We start from the raw sequence: 25,354 nt of genomic DNA on the forward strand, positions 1-25,354 counted from the left end.
CGGTACCCTTCAAAATATGACTGTTACAGATGTAGATTCCCAATATTTTTTCTGTTAAAAGTCTATTTCATAATTCTGACATGTCCCTCTATCAAATAAAACAGATTTCAGACAAAGCATTGCATTTTTTCTTATGCCTAGCTAAAAAATTGGTAGAATTTGAGATTTTCTGTAATTTGTAATGTTAAATTTTGGGGTAAGGGGTAAGTTTTTGTTATATTTGACAAAAACTGTCGAAGATATTGCATAATGCAATATGTCATCTTAAAGAAGAATAAATTCCCTTTCTAATGATACCAAACAATTGAGGTTATGTTAAAAAATGAGCTCAGCACATGACTTACAAGAAGACAGATTTGACGAAAATGCATTTGGCTTGGAAAATCGTGATTTTGCGGTACCCTTCAAAACAGACCATAACAGCTATTGCGTCCCTATATTTTTCTGTTAAAATTCCATTTCGTATTCTAGGGATCCCAAGGGTTCTGAAAAATACAGGTTTGTTATCCTGTGGCGGGGGTGCACGTAGACCCCCTCTAGCCCACGGACTACTACGTATTCATCCCTGAAGATAGAATTTGAGCTGCATGTCATGAGATTGAGGTGTAACCTTAATCTCATCGAGAGTACCTGAGTTTGAATCTTCAAAATCGTGTATTTCACACAAGAAGTGATATTGCACACAATATTTGATGTTGCATTACTGATCTTTTGATATTGGTGTTGTGCAAAATACAGTGTTTTCTGACAATATTGAATGAAAAACATATTTTTACCAATTTTGTGTATATTTACATTCAAACAGGAAGTGTGGGTTCCATCTCGGGCACAAATATGATATTTGCCATCACTTAAATGTTTTGGCTTATTCAACTTCTAGCCTCTGCCTTACATTTGATGTATCGCTCAACAATGAGACCACGAGATGCCCACATGCATTGCAAGGCTTGTTGAGACTTCCTACTTAACCTGGATTTATTTTGTTAGCATTGAGCGATACAAATTATCTGCTGATGTGCAGCGTGCTAATAAGGTTATCTCTGATTGGCCCATTGTCACTATTCACAGCGACTTAGGGAGTCTATTTGCATTGTTTTAATTATAACGGTAAGATTCGGCTTCCCAATTGGATAACAGCTTCTTAGATGCTGCACATTAGCCCCAAATTATTTGAGCTATTTTGCTGTCTCACCATTACCGGGCGAGAGGAGGGGCTGAAAGCATCTAGTCACATTGTCTAGCCAACGAGGGTCTGTGATAAAATCTACGCCAACCCGCCGCTCATACAGTGAAGAAAAATTAATCGTTCACTCCTGATCAAATAAAAATTGGGTCACACTCAATATGTTTGGTGTTTGCAGCCACACCAGATCACCGTCAAACGGCGACATAATACGTCCATCGCGGTTAGTGTCGTGCTTCTATGTCATTTACTGGTCGATTTCGTAAACAGGCTCAAAACCAATTGTCTGCAGTCGACTTCTGAACGTATCCTCTACTGCTTTATTCTCTTCTGCCGTCAGCCTGTCCTTCCATGACCCAACCTTTCCTGTACATGAAAACACACATAAACAGAACAAAATAAAAATAGTGTCAATGACACTGTGCTCCCATTTTACAGAAATACTAAGTACCAGTACACACATGACATTGCATTCCTACAGGTTGATTACTAAGGAAATTCCATTGTAAGTCCAAATTAATCTTATACCCCAGCAATATGAAATGCTCCATGTCATAATGACTTTTACATATCTGACAGAAAACAACCCTAGGATCAAGACTACCATGTTTTAAAGCAATCCAACAAATACTTTGGGAGAAAATGATTTTTTTGACAAAAAATGGGAATAATTGCCCCAACAATACAAATATGAAAATCTCACCACAATTTGAACGAATCTGACAAAGGCAAACCCTGGGATAATACATACAAGTTTTCAAGGCAATGGGATGAGCACTTTCAGAAAATAAGATTTTTTGACCAAAAATGGGAAAATCGCCTCAAAAATACAACTTTCAACATTTCACCACAATTTGAAGAAATGTAACTAAAATCACTATAAAGAGCCTAGGTGCTGCGGTTTAGGAGTTTTTAATGTGTATGGACATACATATTACATACATGCATACATGCATGCATGCATGCATGCATACATACATACATACATACAGACAGACAGACTACAGATAGACATGCATACATACATACATTTATTTTTACAGCTTTTAACCTTCAACAGCCGCCCAACCTATCAATATCAGCTTGTTCAACTTGATACCTGGTACTACTGCTTATAATAATATAAACAAGAGTTAATTACATTCTAATTAAAGTAAACATGCCTTGCTTGTCAACATATGTCAAAAAAACCCAGAATATCTGTCAGGTTATAAAGAATTTCAGCTTGTTAACTTTATCAGTATTTTCATCCTATTAACCAAGCACATTTTAACTCTCAAATTAACATTGCAAGTAAGTTCTGTTGAATAAGTTGAGACTGTACGTACTCAGAGAAAGCACACTGAAGAGACAAATGTTTTCAACTTAAGAAGTTCAAGGTCATCAAAAACATTATAAGGAATCATGTAACTCTTTCATTGCACTGTTTACACAGATTGCATAATTGCTATAAATAGAACATGAGGAATATTATAGCCCAGCTTTACCATAAAAATCCTATCACTTTGACCACTCTTTTAATTGACCACTCTATTTTTTACCTCAAAATGTAATTTTATTTAATCCTTATCAAGTTGATCACAACTGGAAATAGGAGCCGTCTCTATCTTTCTTTATTTGGCCAACCTATCATGACAAACTATTATGAGCAATTTCTTTTAGATAACATACAGAGAACAATACATGACGGTACAGAATATGTCAAAGTCTGGATTCAGGAAAGGTGCCTTTACATGTTTTAATCATCCAAAATGGTAAACATTTCACTATAAACTGTCAAAAATGTTGAACTTTCTAATAATTCTACACTAAAATTATTTTGGCTTTGTTGATTTCCTAATTAATTCAATTATTTAAGATAATATTAATTATTTTTTTCTGGGTGAATTGATAGGGTTTATACAGTACAAGAGTTACATACAATGTAAGTCAAATTCAGTTGAATATCAATTACCGTCTAACATTGCATCATTCCTATAAATAACACCTCAGCCTGGAACAGCACAATCATAATCTGCTCATTCACACAGGCAGTACTTGACTGTAAATGAATGACCTACATTTCACCTGTGTACCAAATTTGAAAGCATGGCAAAAAGTACCACAAATTTGCAAATTTGGCCTTTAGTTCACCGAGTCATCTTCAGGTCACTCCTAGGAACCTGCACACCCAATTAGAAAGTAATGGCATACACAGTTTCAATTTGGACCAAAAATGGCAAAAATTGCCCAAAAATACAAATATGCAAATTTTGCCATAATTTCGATGAATCTTATTTTGGGTCATCACAAGAAAGCTGCAAAACTAAATTTTAAAGCGAACAGACCATTGGTTCAGAGGAAACAATTTTTTACTGATATGGCAAAAAATAGAGAAAAAATTCATTAAAATAGAAAGCGGCCAATATCGACACCAAATCTATATGTTTGAATGAGTGGGGCCCAAGGTACCTAAAAACCAAATATGACAACGATCAGAAGAGTAGTTCCTGAGTTATTGATTTTGACCATTTTCGCCCTTTTTTCTACCTCATTTGCATATCCATAAAACTAACAAGTTCATTTTAACAACGGCACATCTAGACCACATATGGCATCACTACACCAAAAATCAGCTTTACACGTTCAGCAGTTTCGGAGTTTTTGCGTTGGACGGACAGACATCCATACATACATACATACATACATACATACATACAGACAGACATCTCACATACAGACTTTTTCAACCATATAACCTCCCAATTGCCATATATATATGGCAAATGGGAGCTAATAAAAACTGTGAAGAAAAACAGCAGTGACGTCATTTTCTATCACGAAGAAGTAGTAAAACTCGAATCACAATTCGTTGAAGTCTTTTCAAGTAAAAGCTTTCCAAATTAAATTGTCGTGACACTTGCCATAAGCAATTGAAGGCAGAACAAGCCGGTCGTAAAACATGTTTCTGTCCAAAGGTTTCATGAACGTGGTGTATATACTTCACTCCAAACTATAATGAACTTGTAGTGATATTCAAGGATATTGTGTGCTCAGCGACTCAATTTAACTGAAATATCTAAAAAGTTGTCAAATGTTGATCGAATCTTTATGTAAACACCCTCATTACGGTTCTAGCTTCATGTGCTGTCTTTTAAACCACTATGCTTTTCAAAACATTCAAGTTAGATATCACCTTACATTTTATTGCGGTCACCTTAGCAATATAAATGAATTGTTACTAATCGTAGGTCTTTAACATGTAAAGTAAATTGATCAAATGTGCAAATGAGAAAATTAAGCATTGTAACAATATATGGCACAGGCAGTTTATTATATGCATGTTACGTTAGCCTTATGCAATTTTTTTTCTGTCAACCAATACGACGGGTCTTTTATTTGACAACTATATTCTTATCCGGTCTTCAAATTATATCTTGGCGTGTCTACATATTGAACGCTGGGCATTTTGTTTGATTTGGGGATAGAACAAGAAACTTAACATTTTCAAATAGAACAAAAATAGTCTAAAACACATCAAAAGTTACAGCTGTAGGTTCAGTATTAGCACTTATTACCTTTTCGTAGCATATTTGTTTGAAATTCCGTCTTGAAGTTTACCTTGGGATTTTTCTTCATGTTGTCAAACGCTGATCGACGATGAATTTCATCGATTGTGCCCTCATCCACAGATTCGTTTAAGAAGTGACAAATACTTCTAATGTGTGCCTTAGGATCCTGAAAAAGGACGCGAAAAATACCTTGTCACAATGTTACTGTTCAACCATCAACGAAATCAAATCTCTCATATATTTTGGAATAGACTTATTTTAAAAAATACATCGGATGCGTAAAAATGAAACAATTCAAAGTTTTGACACAGAAAATCCCTTGATCAACGACGCCCAGGTCATGCAATACACACTGCCCGGTCACTGTACTATATGCACTTATCTAGTGTAGACAGTAGTCTACTATTTTCTTGTTAAATAAACAGTTCAATGAAATCAAGTTCCCTACCATATTTGTGTGCCCACGAACAAGATCAATTGGTCAAGTTTATCAAGCAAGCTACTATATGTGACTAGATTATTGAGACACCATGAATAATTGCGTTCAGTGTCATTGATCATTTCAACTTTGACTTGATTTGAAAATACGCTCCAGCCTGTATAAACCATGGAGAGGGCAAACCGTGTGTAGACTTTGGCAAGAGAAATAGACTAGCCATTCACCATCCTGCCGATCTCCGAGAGAATCCTTCAAAAGCATGCCCAGCATTGTCCCGTGATAAATGCAGACAGTGGCATCGAATAACTGGAACGTGGACAACAAGATCATACTTTCCAGAGCACTCCTAATCACCAGCGACTGTGATAGCAACAGCGTCAGACTCGGAGAAACCTCACGTGTTTCTCATGTCGTATCATTTTATGACGATTGGGGAAGATCCGGCGGCTCAAGTAAGTATAAATTCGTAAGAGGTATCGGGGAAAATGTGTAAGATTCAACCATTAGCAATACCGTGTTTTGTCAAACAAACAGGGCAGTTTACTAACTGGCAAATGTTCGTTGGCGATAAGTCTTTAAAACAATAATGCTCACCTTCATCATTTCTTCATAATGCAGAAATAAAACATTGTCATCATGCCTGTGCTGCCACCAGTAGGATATATTTTCAAACCAGCATCCATGAATAACTACAGGAAGGAGAAATGAGTTCGAGTCGATATATATATATATATATATATATATATATATATATATATATATATATATATATATATATATATATATATATATTAACAGATACCATTACTTTGTACTTGAAGTAATTTTGTGTTATGATAGATAGGTAGATATATAGATAGATAGATAGATAGACAGATAGATAGTAACACAAATTACTTCAAGTAAATAGTATTATATGTTGCTTAATTTTCATGCATCCTGCAATCTTCAGACAGACATTCAGAACATGTTCACACAAACACACATTATTATTCATACATGTTTGTGTGTTTGTGTTTCTGGGAGTGTGTGTACTCAAACACGCAAATATAAATATTTATTAAAATACATAAAATACATTAATTACACGACGAACACAAACACACAAACAATATATATATATCTCTATATTTATACATATGAATGGAAGTATTGTACGCAATGAATGGTAAATGCATCTCTTTCTACAACAACGTGCCTATCTTTCTGTGCATCTATACATATACCATATACCTACATCAATACGTCTATCTATACATCTATCCATTTATACGCAAACAGTTCTATCATATTAAGGGATGCTTACTGTAACAGGTAAGCGTTATTACCATTTCCCTTGAGAAAATTATCAAAGAATTCTTCCCATTCCCATGGGTGCAGTTTGAATTCGTAGTAAGAGATCAGCACATCTTTCGGGTTTCTGGCAACATAAATGACCTGGAGGATTGAATGAAAATAGTATGTGTTAAATTTCATCCTGATTAATTTCTCTGTCGCAATCTTATTATTGATGGCATGCACTTCCATGAAACGTCATACAGCACTCGTCATATAGGGCTTACCTTTGGCTTGACATCAAACAATTCTACCGGCAACAACTTTTTTGGAAGATGTGACTTGATATATCTGGGCGAGTCAATCTTTGACAGTACTTCATACTTAGCTCCTTTATCGTCCGCATATTCTAGGAATGGCACTCGATCGTTCATATGAATGTTGTCGGTCACTTCCATGTTTTCTCTGCCTCGAATTAATGAGACTATCTGTTGCGTCCATGTCGTGCCTGCAACAAAGTTTAAGATTATCGTTCCATTGGTTTTGTAAAGGATTTGTCTATTAGAGGAGCAGGATTTCCCGCTACGTTAAAAAGCAGAAAAGGCTTTTGTATTGCGCTGGGCGGGGGGGGGGGGGGGGGTTGCAGAATACATGGTATTGAAATGCACTGTGGGTAAAAAGTCTACTTCTCACCACAACAAGAGTTTTAGATAGTGATAACACGACTAGTTACCGCGCCTGTTTGTGAACCGAGGTAAATTCATTCATCTTTTCATCTGATTTAGCATTAAATTATTGTTCAACCTAAAGCTTTACTTCAAGTCCTGTTATCTTATGTGTTTTACCTGTAGATATCCGCCATATTGAAATATGGTCGACCACTCAATTCAGTGGCAAAATCGTATATTAGGTTCAGACAATAGGATGGCAGCATGGAGGTAGTGCGAGAATAGCTGGGTTGGAACCGCCTGTGCATCATGCGTTGGTTTGGAAACTCTCATCTGGTTGTCTTCAGTCACTTCGGCAATTATAGGACATTGAACTTGACCTATATTGACTACTTTCAAACCAGAACTGTTCCAATATCAATGTATTCGACAGGGGTCAAAATAGGATTTTTCCGGCATGCACACTGTACATGTCATATGTTGTATCAGTATCTTCCTCCATACCTTCACGTTGACAGTGTACTATCAATAATATATTGACAGTCATCCTACCCAACATCAACGACAGGATCCCCATTTTAGAATTACATAACATAAGACTATCAAGTGATTTTAATTAAAGACTCGGTTTGCCAACGGAATATCGTGTTTCATGAGACATGGTCCCAAATGTCACTGTGCTTCATACTTGTCCACCTGCTATGCCGTGGGGCCTCTTTTGGATTTCGTGGGAAGTCCGCCAATTTATCCTGACATGAAAAATTAAAATTGAAACTTTATTTTGTAATTTTTACTATTGAAAACGACCGATTTTGATGATTGTTCATTTGCAGGTAGAGATCAGAATGTATTATATATTTCGACATGCACTTGCAATGCTTTTATATGATTGGCTAACGCGGCTATAGCTAATGGTTGAAACTTGGAGTACTACTGATCGAAGCTTCGCCATTTTCTTCCTACGTTCTGTTGTGCATTGGTATTATTCGGAAGCCCCTACCATTTAAAAATTTGACCTTTCACATAGATTTCAAGCAACCTCTTTCGTAGTTTTGGCCTTTTGACATTGCTTAGAGGAGTACAACAATAGACAACATTCTGAACGAGTGCTGGCACTATCACGTACGTGCGACACTCGACCTAGCAAGAATCATTCAGAATCACTCACTTAGGGATGGACAATTTGATATTCAAGAGGGGGGCTTGGAAGGTTGACTCTGGACCATAATTTTTCCCTGCTTTACCTGGCATTATTATTTCCAACTGTGTGAATGCTGGCATATTTATTTTTCACTTCCCCGTGCGCTGAAATGCCAATATTTCCCTTTCTTTTTGTTAATATGCTTTTCTTCATATGACATGACAAAATTGTATATTTTAGGAAAGAAATGTAAAGCAGCATAAAGTTTAAATGGAACAATAATCAAACAACGTGCTAGAAGGTTTGAAAGACAATAGAAGCATCTTTACTGCATCAAAATTACTGAAGAAGTCATCGAGGTCTCAATCTGTAAGAAAACGACTACCATTGTTAGTGATAAAGTTTGTTCTAGGTAGCTAAGCATGTGGCACAAACCGACTAAGGATTTAAAAGACTACAAATACAGGTGAATATTGAAATGACACAATTTAATAATACAATTACTTAGGGTGGTTACTGAGGAGGGGTGTCCTCTCCTCATACAGAATTAATTTTACATTTTATTTTAGTTTTAATTTTAAATATCAAAATGGGGTTATTTGGATGCCATTTGAATGATTTTAACAGAGCTTTTGTGAAGACTCAAAATATATTAGACACGAAATGATTTCCAATTTATTACCTTATCAACAGAGACAAGTGAATATCCCCCATAGGACAAAAATCAAGCAAAGAAATCAAAATCCAGCTTCTGCATATGTATATGGTACAGGAGTGCTTGGGATTTCAGTTTCAAAAGTACATGTGATACATTGGTCGAATTCTTGATATGGCTACTCATTTTGGAATGCAGCTTCTATTTGGATATTAACAGGTGTATGCTTTGAAAGACGTTTATAAGTAGGTCTATTTCATGGCAAATTCTTAACGCCTTGTCCGACACTCGTCACACTGCATCGCATATATTGATGGAAATTGGAAAAGAGTAATATTGGGTGAGTGCCGGAACCACTTTATGTACAACAAACACTTTTGTTTACAAGTCATGATAAGCCTGGCACATCATGATTTCAAAGAACAAAAAATGACACAGGATATCCGGTGCAGGCTCTTTGGACAAGCTGAATTGAGTATACAAGATATTTTCAGGTGTAAGGATGAGACACTGTGGCACATGAACAAATTGAAATACTAGGTACATGTAAAACAACAGCAAAAATGTGAGCCAAAATAGTAAAATCAGGGCACTAATGAAATGAGATATAATGAATTCAGATGTTAAGATAATGTCGTGGCCAAAGAGTGTGCCGAAAATGGAAGATGTTTTCGTACGCCGATATTCAAAATATTATAAACATTGTGTGCCCGAAGGGAGCGCCGATGAACTCTTTTTTTATTTTTTCTGCCATCTTTGGCTCGATTTTTTTCAAATTAAGGCAACCTCTCGAAATCATTTTCCCTCCTCCCGGATATCAATAGACCTTTTCCTCATTCAACCGGAAGTTAGGTTAGCATATCATTTGCATGGCGATTTGACCTAGTTCAGCTGCGGAAGTCGCCTTGTCAACGTCCCCGCTCTGGCGATCGTAGCTGTGGGTCCGTAGCTGTGGTGTTTTCGGACGGGATATCTGCCTTTTATCGGCTGGTTTTGACTTTTATGATTTTAACCTCGCGTAAAAGTCAAAACTAGCCCGTAACGGTAAAAGGCAGAAATCCCGCCTAAAACACCACAGCTATGGACCCTCAGCTATGGCGATCGATGAGAATACATTCCGAACGTACTTGCTTCGGAGGCAGACAGTGCAGCAACTGAAAGCTTCCGTAAATTTGGAGGGTAGCAAATTCAATCATCATCAAGCAATGTACAGAAGTGAACACGAGGATGGATGGATGGATGGATGGATGATGCAATTCTGGAATAAAAAACGTAGTTATCAGAAATTGCAGCTTGAAATTTATCTAAAAAACCAACAAACTTATGCATGAAAATGTAAAGGATCTACGTACAAAATCAACTGTCATGATATGGATCATGTATTATGCGGAGTGGGTAAATTGCAGCATGAAAACACAGATCTTTCAAAGATCAAAATAAAGACACTGTGTCGTTGTAGTGATCAGTATAACTCTTCGAAATAAAAAAACCCATTCATTTTGACCATGCTGTGAGCGATGAAATCGCTCGTGTCAAACTCTAACAAGAAAAAATGTTCGGCCGTTGAGATACGGTAGCTGGACTGGCATTATGGCGGTTATGACATCGGGATCAACACAAGTTTGAAACATCGTGTATGCGATGCTATTTTCTGTGATTTTGTGTTGTGATGTCATATATTTTCACAATTGACATGTGGATATCCAGCGACAGAATGCCTCTATTTCGAAAAAAAACAAAGTTATGCATGAAAACGTCAAGCATCTACGTAAAAAATCAACTTATGATATGGATCAAGTATTGTGCAGAGTGGGTAAATTGCAGCATGAAAAAAAACCGATCTTTCAAAGATCAAAATAAAAACAATATAGCTGTGAAATTCGTTGTATTCATCGGTATAATCTTCGAAATAAAAAAAAAAACATTCATTTGGACCATGCTGTGAGCGACGCTTGTGCCAAGAGAAAAAATAATCGGCCTATGAGTAATAGGTGGACTTGCATTGACAACTATGGCGGATATGACATCGGGATCGACACCAATTTGAAACATTGTGTATGCGATGATTAGTGTGATTTTTTTGTTGTAATTTCATTTATTTCCTAACTTAAGACATGGATATCAAGAGACAATGCTTCTATTGCAGAGAGTCGTTGAGGTCACCGAAATATCATATGGAAGTAGTTGGGAATCACAAAAGTATCACAGTTCAGTCATATCATGTATGCACGTAAGAACGGCCATGCACTACGCTAAAAAGAATTGATTTGTATCTTGCCATATTTTTGGGTTCAGAAGTTTCGTTAACTTAGGCAAAAATCCTCATGCCAAACATTTTTCCCTCACATTTTGCAGTTTGAGAGCAGCAGTGGAAAATTGGACTTCATAAAATTAAACGAGTCACTGACAGGCCGGCTCTTAGTAAATATTTTGGCTACGGGGGCTTGTGACTCAAAACATGATTTGCTCACCCTTGAGAAAGGAACCATGTTCAGACCGTTGAAGTTAAGCCAAAACTTCTGTACGTTGGACATTTTTTATTAAAGACTCACTGATGACAAGGAAAGAAAACAGCTAGTTGTCAAATGTGATTCGGAACTGTCAATGAGTCATTGTGTTACCAGCAAGGGGCCAGCTCCAGCCAGACCAATGGTTGTTGTGCGCGCTGTCTGATAGCCTAACTTATTACAAAATTTCAATCAAATTGAAACTTGTGACATTTAAACGTAACATCTGAGTTTTTGTCATACTTTAAAGCCCCAGTATTTGTAACTTTTGACCTTTTTTATGTTCGAAATTACATGTTATTCTCTTACATCCATCGTGAAATGTTGTTCAGTAAAGAAATAAGCCAAATTTGTGCTCCTGTAGTGACATACAAACGCTAAATATTACCCGATCGAGTTGGATTGCCGCGCGAGTTTGTTGACAACTTGTAGGCTGTGCACGTGACCGAGAACGCCGATACTGATGACATCATCGAGCCTACAACATTGCTGGGGCCTTGCCATGCCACGCCACACTCACACTGCATGGGCAATCGCCCATGGTCGCCGGCTGAATGGCCTGCGAATGATTTTATTTCGTTCTTCTCTGTTCAAATACGTACTGCTACTGTGTTTCAGAGGATACAGAACTTTGGCAGAGGAGGCTGACATTCTATTCTGGTACCGTGTGCGTTATATACGGATTATTCAAACTGCAGTCGGCAGTGCACCGATGAACACCCTGCAGTTGGTCACTCAGAACTCCGGGTACCGATGTAAAATCAAGACGACACTATATACACTTTGCTCACCTCTGCAGGCAAATAGCTATCAAAGTTGAGTAACTTGAAGTAATAAATTTCAGCTGATTCATGCTTTAGCGGCAAGGTGATTGCGAAATCGAAGCAACACAGTTTTGATGTATGGTAGGCTGTCGAATGCAGTGAACGCGATGGCCTTTGGCAGCAAGTAAGGGAACCGTCAGTATTTACGACCTGGGGGTCAAAGTTATAAGGGGGTGCTCAAAATGTTTTTCTTTGTCTTACTCTGTTCTCAATGGCATAATGATGAGTTGACAATATGTTTTACTCTGATACATATTAAATAAAAAGAAAGTAAATACTTTCCAGAACAAATAAATATCAACTAGATGAAGCAAGGCAAAAAACTACAAGTACTGCTACTAGTAGCAATACTTATTAAGAAAGAGAAGATATTGACGATGAGAATGATATCGTTGTTCATGTACTCAATGGCACCAGCGACAGTAAAGATGAGGATCGACAGTGGTGATGATCATGTCACACAGTAGTTTTCTGCAGTCGCTACCAGAGGTGGAAGGAGAGGCCGGTGATGGAGAAATGTTCTCGACAGATATCACTATAAGTGCACAGGATCTAGGGCAAAACTGAACTGTTGTGAATCCATCCTTTATATTATCATAGGAATGTATATTTCATATGACTTGAGTTCAACAACCATTTGGACATTTAACCATACCATAATGACATGCTACCCATCCAAATTTAACAATACTATATGGTCGGAGACTACTTATTGGGTGAGCTTTTATATCTACATATTGTTACATGGGCTCAGGTAAGCAAAAATTTCTGTTAGAGAGGGGGTTACTCAAAGTCATCATGGTTGGCTGGGGTGTGACTCAAAATTTCAAAGTTTCTAATGTAATTCCTCCGACCCCCAGGTCGTAAATAATGACGGCTCCCTAAACAGCTGTGAACGCCTGAGTGAGAACGATCGAACGATCGGGACCAGTATACGCAAGGCTGTAAAAAAACAATGGAGCAACTGCTAAGAAATTTACAGACTCTTGGCTCTTGATGCATCAGTTTCTCAGCTTTTATACTGGTAAAAAGGCATTCTGAATACAGCGGTAAATTTCCTCCCAAACGCGAAAGGATAACACGCGGGCATTCTGCAATGGACGCTGTCAACTTTACCTTGCTGCAGGCCCCACACCAATCTCGGCCCGGCCCCGCTGCACTTGTACAGTCTACTACCTCCATGTAGTACAGTCTTACAGGACTAGTAGCCGGCCAAACACAAACAAAAACAACGCCGCAGTGTAAAGTCCGTAGGTCAGAACCATTGATCATAAATTTTCAGAACCAGTGATGTTTAAAAGTTTTGTATTGATCACTTCATGTAGGTTTATGTGAATGACTTTCTCATCGAGCTGCGTCTAATATAATTGTACCGGGCATTGTCCATGCAAATTTGGGGCCTGCCTTAGCTCCCTCCGATCGTCTGTAGACTACAGCCAAAATCACAGTCCTAAGCAAATTGTACAGTTGTGAAAGTCAGATATATGTACCATGAATTTTATACAAAAATATGTAAACAACAGAATCGAACCAAGCGGTTAGTTTGCTGTCGGGCCGGGTGGGCAGGGGACGACTTTGCAGTGAGGCCGGGATCTCTCTCGTGTTCGAATTTCTACCATGCCTTGAGCTGAATCGCATCGCAGCTAGCCGATAATTGTACTACTGCAGTCCTTGTGAGGATTAGATACCCGTTACGATCGATATCATTTGGAAATACTTTTAAATTTAATAAGTAAGACTTTTGTACTGCATTCAAGATAAATTTTTCCTTTCTGAGCGTTTTCAATTACGCCGTACGGCAACGATATGCGAAGTTGATAGGCTGTGTTGCCTGCAGCTTAGCCGGCCTGGCCGTACACAAAACTTCGTTTGAGTAGACGGAGCAGAATCAGTCCCGTCATTTATTTTCAACGAAATTTTTATTATACTCCATACTGAAGAAACGACTAGTTCAATGATTACGATGGTGAAGTGTTGAATTTTTATTCATATATGTTTTTCTCTCTCAATTCATTCAGCAAACTTGATCTCCGTACTGTCGGTCACAACGTGCAGTGCCTTGCATGAAGCTTACAATCGACTGCCTCCGCGCTCCGTCGTTAGTTTAGCTGTTCAAGACGTTTGTTTGCATGGGTCATTATAGACGGAACAATCTGTAAACACTTACATATTTATATCTTTCCGGTATTTCACCCAACTTTCGCGCGTTTTTAGCTGAGTCTCCAGTTTCGATGGACCAGACCTTTTCGAAGAGCGTGTAGTACGTTTCTACGGACGCCACTGTAAAACTTGCGTAGATGTGGTTGAGCATGCGCGGTGGTGTGATTACGTTTCGTTTCGTGTGTCAACAAAGCTGACTTCTGGTCCGGACAAGAAGTCATTTTTCACTCCTTTTACTGTTAATCGTGAGGCGGGCTGGGCATGCAAACCATGCGAGTCAGTATTAATTATGGTCTACTTTCACATACTGAGGATGTCATTTTAATCAAAAATATGAAAAAAATTGTTAAAAGTTACAAATACTGGGGCTTTAAAGCGTTTGGTCTCGTCAAAGTACGCATCAGGAACGGTCCCTTCACAAAATCAGGGCTGTCATACGAGGCGCCAAATGTAAAAAAAATTAATTTACACAATCAAGCTCAACAATCAAGAGGTGGAAAATGTATATATAGAGAGGAATTATGTATATATATATATATATACATGTAGAATACATACATACATACACATATACACACATATACACATACATACATACATACATACATACATACATACATATACATACATACATACATACATACATACATACATACATACGCACATACGTACGTACGTACGTATACGTACATCGGACTTTGACACAGCTCGAAGATTTTACATTAAGCCTCGTTTTCGAGGCTGCACTGCTGCTGACTTCTAAAGTATGTGACAGCGCTGCAAACTCTTATATCAGCCTCGGTCTGATGAAGTATCAGAACGAGGTTCTATATGTAAGAAACTTACTCAGCTCAGCACAGCTGCAAAAAGTTTATATATATCAACCTCGATCTGATAATACAACTACACACAGCAAAGTTTTACATACAGCCTCGTTCTGAGGGCACAGCTATAGCTGGGAAGTTTTATACACAGACTCGGTGGGTAAATTTTACAAACAGACTCGTTCTGAAGAGAGCTATAGCTGAGAAGTTTTATACACAGATTCGGTGGGAAAATTTTACATACAAACTCGTTCTGAAGACACAGCACGCTGGGAATTTTTATACACAGACTAGGTGGAAAAATTTTACATATACAAACTCGTTCTGAAGACACACCACGCTGGGAAGTTTTATACATAAACTCGGTTGGAAAATTTTACATACAGCCAGCTGGGAAGTTTTATACATAGACTCGGTGGGAAAATTTTACATACAGCTAGCTGGGAAGTTTTATACACAGACTCGGTTGGAAAATTTTACATACAGCCAGCTGGGAAGTTTTATACACAGACTCGGTTGGAAAATTTTACATACAGCCAGCTAGGAAGTTTTATACACAGACTCCATGGGACACTTTTACATACAGACTCGTCTTGGATTGAGTGTAATACCTTGCGATGCTTGTGCTCAGAAAGCGTGATTGAACTCTGCTCGGTATCGTACGCGGCTAGAGCTAGCTCTGCATGGTAGGGCTGTGTGTTACCGGCGTTATACGGCCTCTCACCGCAAGAGCCACTATGGGAGGCCGTATAACGCTGGTAACACACAGCCCTGCCATGAAGAGCTAGCATAGTGCTAGCGCTTATGCTATTCAAGTGCATTTGAACTTTCCGGTTTATTTTGTGCTAGCGACAACAATGACCGAGGTATTGCTATCACGAGAGATCACCACTGATCTGGGCTGTTCCTAGAAGAAAGGACATGCGCTAGGCGTCGACCACACAGTGCTCGTTCACTGCAGGTCACTGCATGCAGTCGGCTGTGCAACCTACTTTCGCGGTCTACAGAGTTAAGAGAATAAAGACAAAAATTTAATTCGGAAATTTTGGTGCAATAAACCCATGCACTATGATGGATGAAGGCAAATTTGTGCAACAAGACAGCAATGCTTGGTCTTGGACTTTCCTCGGGGCATTCGACGCAAGGAGAGTGGCGGTAGGGCCTACAGAGAGCATGGTGCTTGGTTGTGTTGAATACGAGAATTAGAAATGATCAGATATTCCAATTCACCAGTCAATCAGCGACACTCAGCCGATAGAGTATATGAGATTCATTGAACATGGCATGGAGGTAGAAAGAGATCTCTTGCGACCTCCATGCCGTCTTCAATGAATCTCATATACTCTGTCGGTTGAGCATCGCTGATTTACTGGTGTTTTGAGTGTCTGATCATTTCTAATTCTCGTAAACACAACCGTTGTATTAGGGACTGGTCAGTGTCTTCGGCCTAGGGGGCGGTGGATTATTTTTGCCGATGTCAAAAAGTGGCTGAACCCCCCATTCCAACTTTCAAAAACAGGGTGACCCCACATTCCAACTTTCAAAAACAGGGTGACCCCACATTCCAACTTTCAAAAACAGGGTGACCCCCTGTGTGAAACAAAGGTTAACAAAAGGTTGAATGTAAATTGAATAATTCTATATATATATATATATATATATATATATATATATTATATATATATATATATAATTTTGGGGTATATTTTCAACAATCAGTCATTCTGTGTTTTAATGAAATTGGTGTCATGTCAGTTGTAAGATAGGAACTTAAAAGTGTCAATTCTAAAGTTTGAGTACAGTATTTTGAATGAGCTGTATGTATTCCAACTCTCTTTATGCATAAGCAAATGTCCAGAAACTATTGTAAGGAAAATGTGATTGAAATATTAGTGCATGTTGCTTCTTATAGAGAAAACAGAAAGTATCAAGAACTTGCCATGCTTTTCATATGAAGGGCATGCTGAAAAATATGTTTGATATTTTAAAGAAATGCGCCCAAGGGCGCGCCGAAAAATTTTAAACATACAGATATCTCAAATATATATATATGTCAAATATATAAAGTTTTGCACTAGGACAGGGCTCTAAAAATATGTCTTATTATTATTAAAGTAACGCGCCCGAAAATGCAACTCAATGCTGAAATTTGTGGCTGGCACAATGCATTTTATGCAAGTATGAGCCCTTGTTGAACTTGAAAAACACACTGACCCCCCCCCCCCCTTATTGAGCATTTCAAAAACATGGTGCTCCCATCACCAAAGTCAAAGACAGGGTGACCCCCATGAATCCACCGCCCCCCTGGCTACGCAACTGACTAGTCCCTTAGCTACATGCTCGTGGTACCTCCATGCTCCTTGTGTCAAATGCCCCGAGTAAAGTCCAAGACCAAGAATTGCTGTCTTTTTACTCAAATTTACCTTCATCCATCATTGTGCATGGGTTTATTGCACCAAGATTTCAGTATTAAATTTTTGTCTTTATTCTCGTAACTGTGTAGATCGCGAAAGTTCTTTGCACAGCTGACGGACTGCAGTGGTCTCAGTGAACGATCGGTGTATGGTTGACGCCGTTGTATGGTTGACGAGTAGCCCTGCGTACAGGTCTGTGTGTTCCCGGCCGTATAACGCCGGGAACACACCCTGGGGAACACACAGACATGTACACAGGGCTAGGCTGCGAGCAGCCCAGATCAGTGGTGATCTCACCTGATAGCAATACCACGATCATTGTTGTGGCTATACCTTACTAGATCAAAATAAACCGGAAAGTTCAAATGCACTTTAATAGCACAAGCGCCAGCACTATCCCGGAGCACTATGTGTGTATTGGCTTTCGTCTTGCCAGGGTCTAGCCCTACGAGTATGGCGAGAGTGTCCGGCTTTGACTACGCCGCCTCCCACCTCCGGAGGTGGGAGGCGGCGTAGCCAAAGCCGGACACTCTCGCCATACTCGTAGGGCTAGCCAGGGTCTAGCCGCGTACGATACCGGGCAGAGTTCAATCACGCTTTCTGAGCACAAGCATCACCAGGTATTACACTCAATCCAAGACGAGTCTGTATGTAAAAGTGTCCCATGGAGTCTGTGTATAAAACTTCCCAGCTAGCTGTATGTAAAATTTTCCCTCCGAGTCTGTGTATAAAACTTCCCAGCTGGCTGTATGTAAAATTTTCCAACCGAGTCTGTGTATAAAACTTCCCAGCTAGCTGTATGTAAAATTTTCCAACCGAGTCTGTGTATAAAACTTCCCAGCTAGCTGTATGTAAAATTTTCCCACCGAGTCTGTGTATAAAACTTCCCAGCTGGCTGTATGTAAAATTTTCCAACCGAGTCTGTGTATAAAACTTCCCAGCTGGCTGTATGTAAAATTTTCCAACCGAGTCTGTGTATAAAACTTCCCAGCATGGTGCATGTGTCTTCAGAACGAGTTTGTATATGTAAATTTTTTCCACCTAGTCTGTGTATAAAAATTCCCAGCTGGCTGTATGTAAAATTTTCCCACCGAGTCTGTGTATAAAACTTCCCAGCTGGCTGTATGTAAAATTTTCCAACCGAGTCTGTGTATAAAACTTCCCAGCTGGCTGTATGTAAAATTTTCCCACCGAGTCTGTGTATAAAACTTCCCAGCTGGCTGTATGTAAAATTTTCCCACCGAGTCTGTGGTTAAAACTTCCCAGCTGGCTGTATGTAAAATTTTCCAACCGAGTCTGTGTATAAAACTTCCCAGCATGGTGTGTCTTCAGAACGAGTTTGTATATGTAAAATTTTTCCACCTAGTCTGTGTATAAAAATTCCCAGCGTGCTGTGTCTTCAGAACGAGTTTGTATGTAAAATTTCCCACCGAATCTGTGTATAAAACTTCTCAGCTATAGCTCTCTTCAGAACGAGTCTGTATGTAAAATTTACCACCGAATCGTGTATAAAACTTCCCAGCTATAGCTGTGCCCTCAGAAACGAGGCTGTATGTAAAACTTTGCTGTGTGTAGTTGTATTATCAGATCGAGGTTGATATATATAAACTTTTTGCAGCTGTGCTGAGCTGAGTAAGTTTCTTACATATAGAACCTCGTTCTGATACTTCATCAGACCGAGGCTGATATAAGATTTTGCAGCGCTGTCAGATACTGTAGAAGTCAGCAGCAGCCTCGAAAACGAGGCTTAATGTAAAATCTTCGAGCTGTGTCAAAGTCCGACGTACGTATACGTACGTACGTGCGTACGTACGTATGTATGTATATATGTATGTATGTATGTATGTATGTATGTATGTATGTATGTATGTGTATATGTGTGTATATGTGTATGTATGTATGTATTCTACATGTATATATATATATACATAATTCCTCTCTATATTTACATTTTCCACCTCTTCTATCTCTAAAAAGAGCTTGATTATGTAAATTAATTTTTTTACACTTGGCGCCTCGTACTGTCATATGGTTATCGAACTGTCACACGATCGACCACTTCGACTTTGTCAGAAATTAGAAACATTTTTGCAAGCTAATACCACAGCAAAATTACAAAATTAGAGTGATGATTTTCACGCATAGGCTTTTTTCCATAAAATGACAAAAATAACCCGGAAATACAGGAGCAGACTTTGCATACTCGAACTCTACGTAGAGAGTCGACGAACGTTCCAGAGGGTTGACTTTGCCAACTGCAGCGAAACTAGGTCAAGCCGGCGACGTGGATATAATTACGCATGCGCACGGAAACTTCCGATGAGGTTGACGAAAGGGTCTTTTGGTCCACCCGGAAAGCCGAACGACCAGTTACGTTGGTTACTAAATGTTCATCGATACCAAGGAACGATACAAACCTAAAACGCCCTAGAGACTATCGACAGTCTAATCTTACTTACCAGACTTCGGATACGTGAGGACAAATAGGTCATCGTCCCTGACCTGGAACGACTTCACGGCGTCAAGAGCAGTTGCAGGGAAAATGTCAGTGAAAAGGACGCCTTCGTAATAGTGTAGCCCATATTTGGCCATACTGACGGCGACGATGTTCTTTATAGGACACCTGTTTCTTTGCAGACTACGGTGATATCTAGAGCTCAATTTGCCGCTGGAAGGACCATGAAGGAAAGGCCCTTTCAGAATAAACAACAACGCTGTCTCTGCTCACTAAATGCAGCTCCACGCATGCGCAATGTTCTTTTTCTTATAATGCTGAAACCTCGACGGGAGCGTTCAGTTATTGCGACCGGGGGTGGGCCGGCAAAATCCAGGGGGGGGGGGGAGGGGGTCACCTTAAATTTGAAAACTGCAAAGGGAGGAGGTCATTTCTTTTTCAAACAGCTCAGAGGGGGATCACTTAATTTTCATAAGTATCCGTCCCGTCAAAAAGCAGTTTCAGTGTTCAGAAATATTCTGGGAGATCAAAATGATTCACTGCATGATTTTATTCTCTGAAGTCATTTAACTGTAAATCTGAACAAAAGTATAATATCTGTCACATGAACATCTTGCCTTGGCAATTCTGAGGCTTGTCTTACTCTAAATTGAGCTCACTGAGGGCAATGAACAATTCCTATTACTTACATATTAGAGATATAGCAAGTTTTGTCAGGGAAATTACTTAACAGTTACCCGTAGACTACTTGTACCATGAAAAGTGAAATTGTACTTTTAGGTGAAATTCCAATATAAATATTGTTGTCAACATCTGAACTTTCAAATACCCTATTTAAATCAAGTTCACTTGTATCAATTGTCAATTCAAACACCTGTAAAAGCACAAATTAATTTAGTTTAGCATTGTAAAAATGTTATTCATAGTTTACTCATAGACTCCAATGTAGAGTGAATCAACATTTCGGTGAAATTCCAAAATCCAATTTCTTGCACACATATCAACCTTTAATCATCCTAGTCTAAGGCTGCGTTCACAAAAAAACGGTTAGGGGGGCTGGAGGAATACAGGGGGGATTCGAAAATTTTGGGGGTAGTGGAGGGGGGGGGACTTGAAAATTTTGCTCTACCTGTAGGGGGGGGACTTGAAAATTTTGGATCCCTTTTGAGTTTTACATTTTCCAATTCCAAGTTTTTGTAGGTAATTCAATGAAAAATGAATACCATTTTTTATGTCATCAAAATGTTGTAATGTAAGTTAGCAATAATTTAACAAAATCTAGAACCATTTTGTCTCATTTCATGACTTTTATCTCGAAAAACTCTAAACGTGTGATTTGTCGTAAAAAACAAACTTTAGCCTCGTAACAGGGCAGAAGCTGCAACTGTTAATGATTTCTGCAATATTTCTATGCAATATAACAGCTATAGTTTCTTGCTATCTCCCTACAGCATGCTCAAACACACAATATTTAGTTTGTCGACAAAGCCTGTATATATAAATATAAATATGTATTTGGTGATAATTTAATTGGAGTCGAGACTGACAGTCAGTTGTCAGTGATACAAATGCATGGTACACATACATAGGCTGTGATAGCAAGCTGAATACTGGACAATTCAACATACTTTAGGGAGTAGAACAAGAACGCAGTTGTAAAATTGAACAAAAATATTGCCGAAATTATCAAAGTTAATACAGCTACTGCCTACGGGTAGTGTCACTATCAGATACTACCCTGCTACTGCAGTGTCACTGTCACTGCATACCTGAACAGTGACAGAGACAGCTATGACTCTGATGTACATGGTAGTTTAAGAAGAGTTTTGGTCAAATGACACTCATGACAGTGAAACTCACTTGTACACAAGATCAGGCCAGAGAGCAACACAACATGGAAGAAAACATAGAAATGTTTGAATTCTGGCGTATGAGAATAATCAAATATTAAAGAAAAAAGATTGGGTCACCATGCTTGATTTTCTAAATTTTCACACTCTTATTATAAAATGATACAGAAGTAAAACTTTGAATAGGAAAGACTAAAAGAAAAAATATGTGACCAAATGGAATTATTTATTTTTTAACCAAATTTGCAATTATCACACCCAAAATTTCAGAGATTAAAACATTTATTTGATGGAATATTTTAACCTTCCGGTATTGTCAATTTTGAGTAGCATCTAATTCATATAGGTCTTGTAGTTTTGAAACAATTTTTTGGTAGGTAACTGTGCAGTTCGGCAATTAGCCAGAATTCACAATTTTTCTACTCTCTCATGATTGCATTTTGTGTGCTCTTCAACAGGAGCAATTGACCTAGCCAGAGTTGGATTAACACAAGTTGGCTTTTAGACCAATAAATCTAAAAAAATCACTGATGCATTTAAAGAACTTGCCTTGGGAATATGACTATACGAAGTGCTAATACAGGTAGTGTTGAACACCTGTGAGCAGAACGGCGCAATACATGTTTATTTTTTCTGCGCTCACATCCTTTACAAATATGCGGGCCTGTGATAGTTGGGGGGGGGGACTTGAAAAAATTTGACCATATAGAGGGGAGGCATTTGAAAAATTTTTAGGGTACTTAGGGGGTGGATCTGAAAAAAAATAAGATTTCAATCGAGATCCTCCATCCCCACCCCTAATCGTTATTTGTGAAAGCAGCCTAACTAAGTACTTTACAATGAATTATCAGATGTCTGTAAATACACAGATTTAGATAGTTTTGTATTGGAAAAAAATATTCAAAGTTTTCTCATAGACTCCAATGTATAGTGAATCAACATTTCGGTGAAATTCCAAAATCCAATTTCTTGCACACATATCCATTTGTAACCACCCTAGTCTAATCAAGTACATTAATATTAATAATCGAGAGTACATAAAGACACAGATTTACCTATTTTTGTATTGGAAAAAAAAATATTCATAATTTTATTCATAAACTCCCATGTACAGTGAATCTACATTTTGGTATAATTCCAAAATCCAATTTTTTGCGAACATAACCATTTGTTACCACCCTAGTCTAATCAAGTACAATAATATTAATAATCGAGCGTACATAAATACACAGCTTTACCTATTTTTGTATTGGAAAAAAAATATTCACAGTTTCCTAATAGACTCCCATGTATAGTGGATGATCATTTTTAGTGAAATTCCAAAATCAGATTTCTTGCACACATAATATGCACCTTTAACCATCATATTTTAATCAAGTACACTTATGTTAATTATTCAACATCTGTATGTGCACAAGTATAGCAAGTTTTTCATTAAAAAAAGAATTATTAACAAATTTATCATCGACTCCCATGTATAGTGGATGAACATATTTGGTGAAATTCTAAAATCAAATTTTTTGTCCACATACCAGTTGTAACAACCCTATTCCAATTAAGTACTTTTATGTCAATTATCAAATATCTATACATGCATAGATATAATTTTGTACTGAAAAAGTATTACATAGTTTTCTCATAGACCACCATGTTTAGTGAATCATCATTATCAACAGCTGATTATCAATTTAATCCAAATATAAATATTTTGTAAACATACTCTTACACAAAAATATTGCAATCCACCTGTAATTTCTATCCAATCCCTTTGAGGGGTAATGTCAAAATTATAGCAAGTCAGAAGTCAAATAGCAAGTCAGAAGGGGAAATTTGAACATAAACACCTTGTAAGTTTGTAAGGGGGTCATTTGAAAAAATCTGATAATTTTTTTTTATTCTATCACCCCCGTTTCCAGGTGTTTGTGTGTGCAGCTTTACACAAGCAAAATGGGGCAGGGTCATGACATTTTGTCATCTTAAAAGGGGGGGGGGGGTCATCCACTTTTGATGCAATGGGAATAGGGGGCTCACTTATTTTGACTGATGCGCAGGAACTGACGCTCCCTAAACGTTATTGATCTATATATATGTTGAAGTATTTCTTGGGTTTGTCTATGGTGTTTGGCCAAAGATTGAATGATATAAAGCCAGCAAAACAAACACGCGAGATATACACATCCCAAGTAGTCTTTGGTGATACCGTAGGCCTTTATTTGCTTTCCATTGTAATTCATCTAAGATTGACCGACATCTATTCCACACTACGCAAAGCATTTCTTGTAGGTATGCAGGTACTCTCTAGTATTGAGAGGTGCTCCCTAATATCACCATACATGTTGCAAGACTCTCTTTGAAGTCGTCTACATCAAATCATAGCCTCAATTATTGCTGGACCTATAACCCTTGGCCCCGAAACAAATCAAAGTCCACTGTATATTGTCTGTAGCAGACTGGTTAGTCAGACCCTGAAAAAGTGTTTAGAAAGGCTGTCAGTTACCATGGGTCTTCAAGGTCGCATAGACATTGTAAATGTTCACATTCCTGCCTTCATATTGCCTTCATATTTTCCAAAAAGTCCTGAAACCAAATTAAAGGGACAGAGTTGCTCTATTTTTGACCTTCTTGTGACATCAAGAAAACGTAGATTATTTGGATTGAGTCACGTGTACAAACTGATTACGTTACACAACTGCAAAAGTGTCAAAAATTACCCCTTTGCTGAATGCTAACAGATGATTTCGTTTGTGACCTCTAGACAGAATGGAGTTTGCTATTCAGACTTGCTTTCATAAACATTGAGTAAAAGCAGCTATCCTTATCTATATGAAAGCCACTGTCAATTAAGTTTTTATTACAAAAGCTTGCATGAGGTCCACACTTTGCATAATAGTGTGTGTTCAACGATGCACGGTGAGAGTTGTTAACTTGAAATTATGAACTTGACTTTTTGGTACAGACCGTAAAATATTTCACTGAATGTTTACTCTCGTCTGGATACAAAAAGTTTAGGTTCTGCACAGTTGCGAAGTATTTTAGCATGTTTCAAGAAGCCAAGCAAAACAAACTACATTTAATGTCGAAAAGAATCCGTTAGAAAGGTTCAACAAAAGCTAATTTGTCGCTTGAATGGCACCATAAGCATGGCTGTTGGTAACGCAGATTTCAAAACAGATGACGTTCAATGGTAAGGCACAACATTTCTCAGATTTGATTGTTTCTCGAGGTGTTAACAATTATGACAGAATGTGATATCAATTTTAAGTATAATTTTTATCAAACATTTCTTCTTTAAAATTTTTTGTAACGGAAAGGGAAAATCCCCGACGTCGGCTATATTTTATTGTGTCAGCTTGCCAATTGGTTGTGACATAGCTATTTGGCAAGTATATATTTTCTATTCAACTTATT

General features: G+C 38.1%; 1 protein-coding gene across 1 annotated transcript; it reads right to left on the bottom strand.

The window, feature by feature from the left end:
* Positions 1–688: 688 nt before the first annotated feature.
* Positions 689–20,374, bottom strand: LOC139135157 (amine sulfotransferase-like). The gene is made up of 6 exons (XM_070702414.1): positions 20,101–20,374; positions 6,736–6,956; positions 6,502–6,610; positions 5,768–5,862; positions 4,741–4,900; positions 689–1,549 (listed from the first exon to the last, which is right to left on the bottom strand). The coding sequence occupies exons 1-6, from the start codon at positions 20,231–20,233 to the stop codon at positions 1,431–1,433; spliced, it is 837 nt and encodes a 278-aa protein (XP_070558515.1). The 5' UTR covers positions 20,234–20,374; the 3' UTR covers positions 689–1,430.
* Between the last annotated feature and the right edge of the window lie 4,980 nt (positions 20,375–25,354).

Source organism: Ptychodera flava, chromosome 6 (genome assembly GCF_041260155.1).
Source record: "Ptychodera flava strain L36383 chromosome 6, AS_Pfla_20210202, whole genome shotgun sequence".
Taxonomy (NCBI): domain Eukaryota; kingdom Metazoa; phylum Hemichordata; class Enteropneusta; family Ptychoderidae; genus Ptychodera; species Ptychodera flava.

Coding starts and splice junctions, on each gene's coding strand:
- LOC139135157 (XM_070702414.1), bottom strand. CDS start 20,233: ATGGCCAAATATGGGCTACACTATTACGAAGGCGTCCTTTTCACTGAC. Junction 6,611..6,735: donor TGTTTGATGTCAAGCCAAAG/GTAAGCCCTATA, acceptor TCAATCCTCCAG/GTCATTTATGTTGCCAGAAA. Junction 4,901..5,767: donor ATTATGAAGAAATGATGAAG/GTGAGCATTATT, acceptor GTCCTTTTTCAG/GATCCTAAGGCACACATTAG.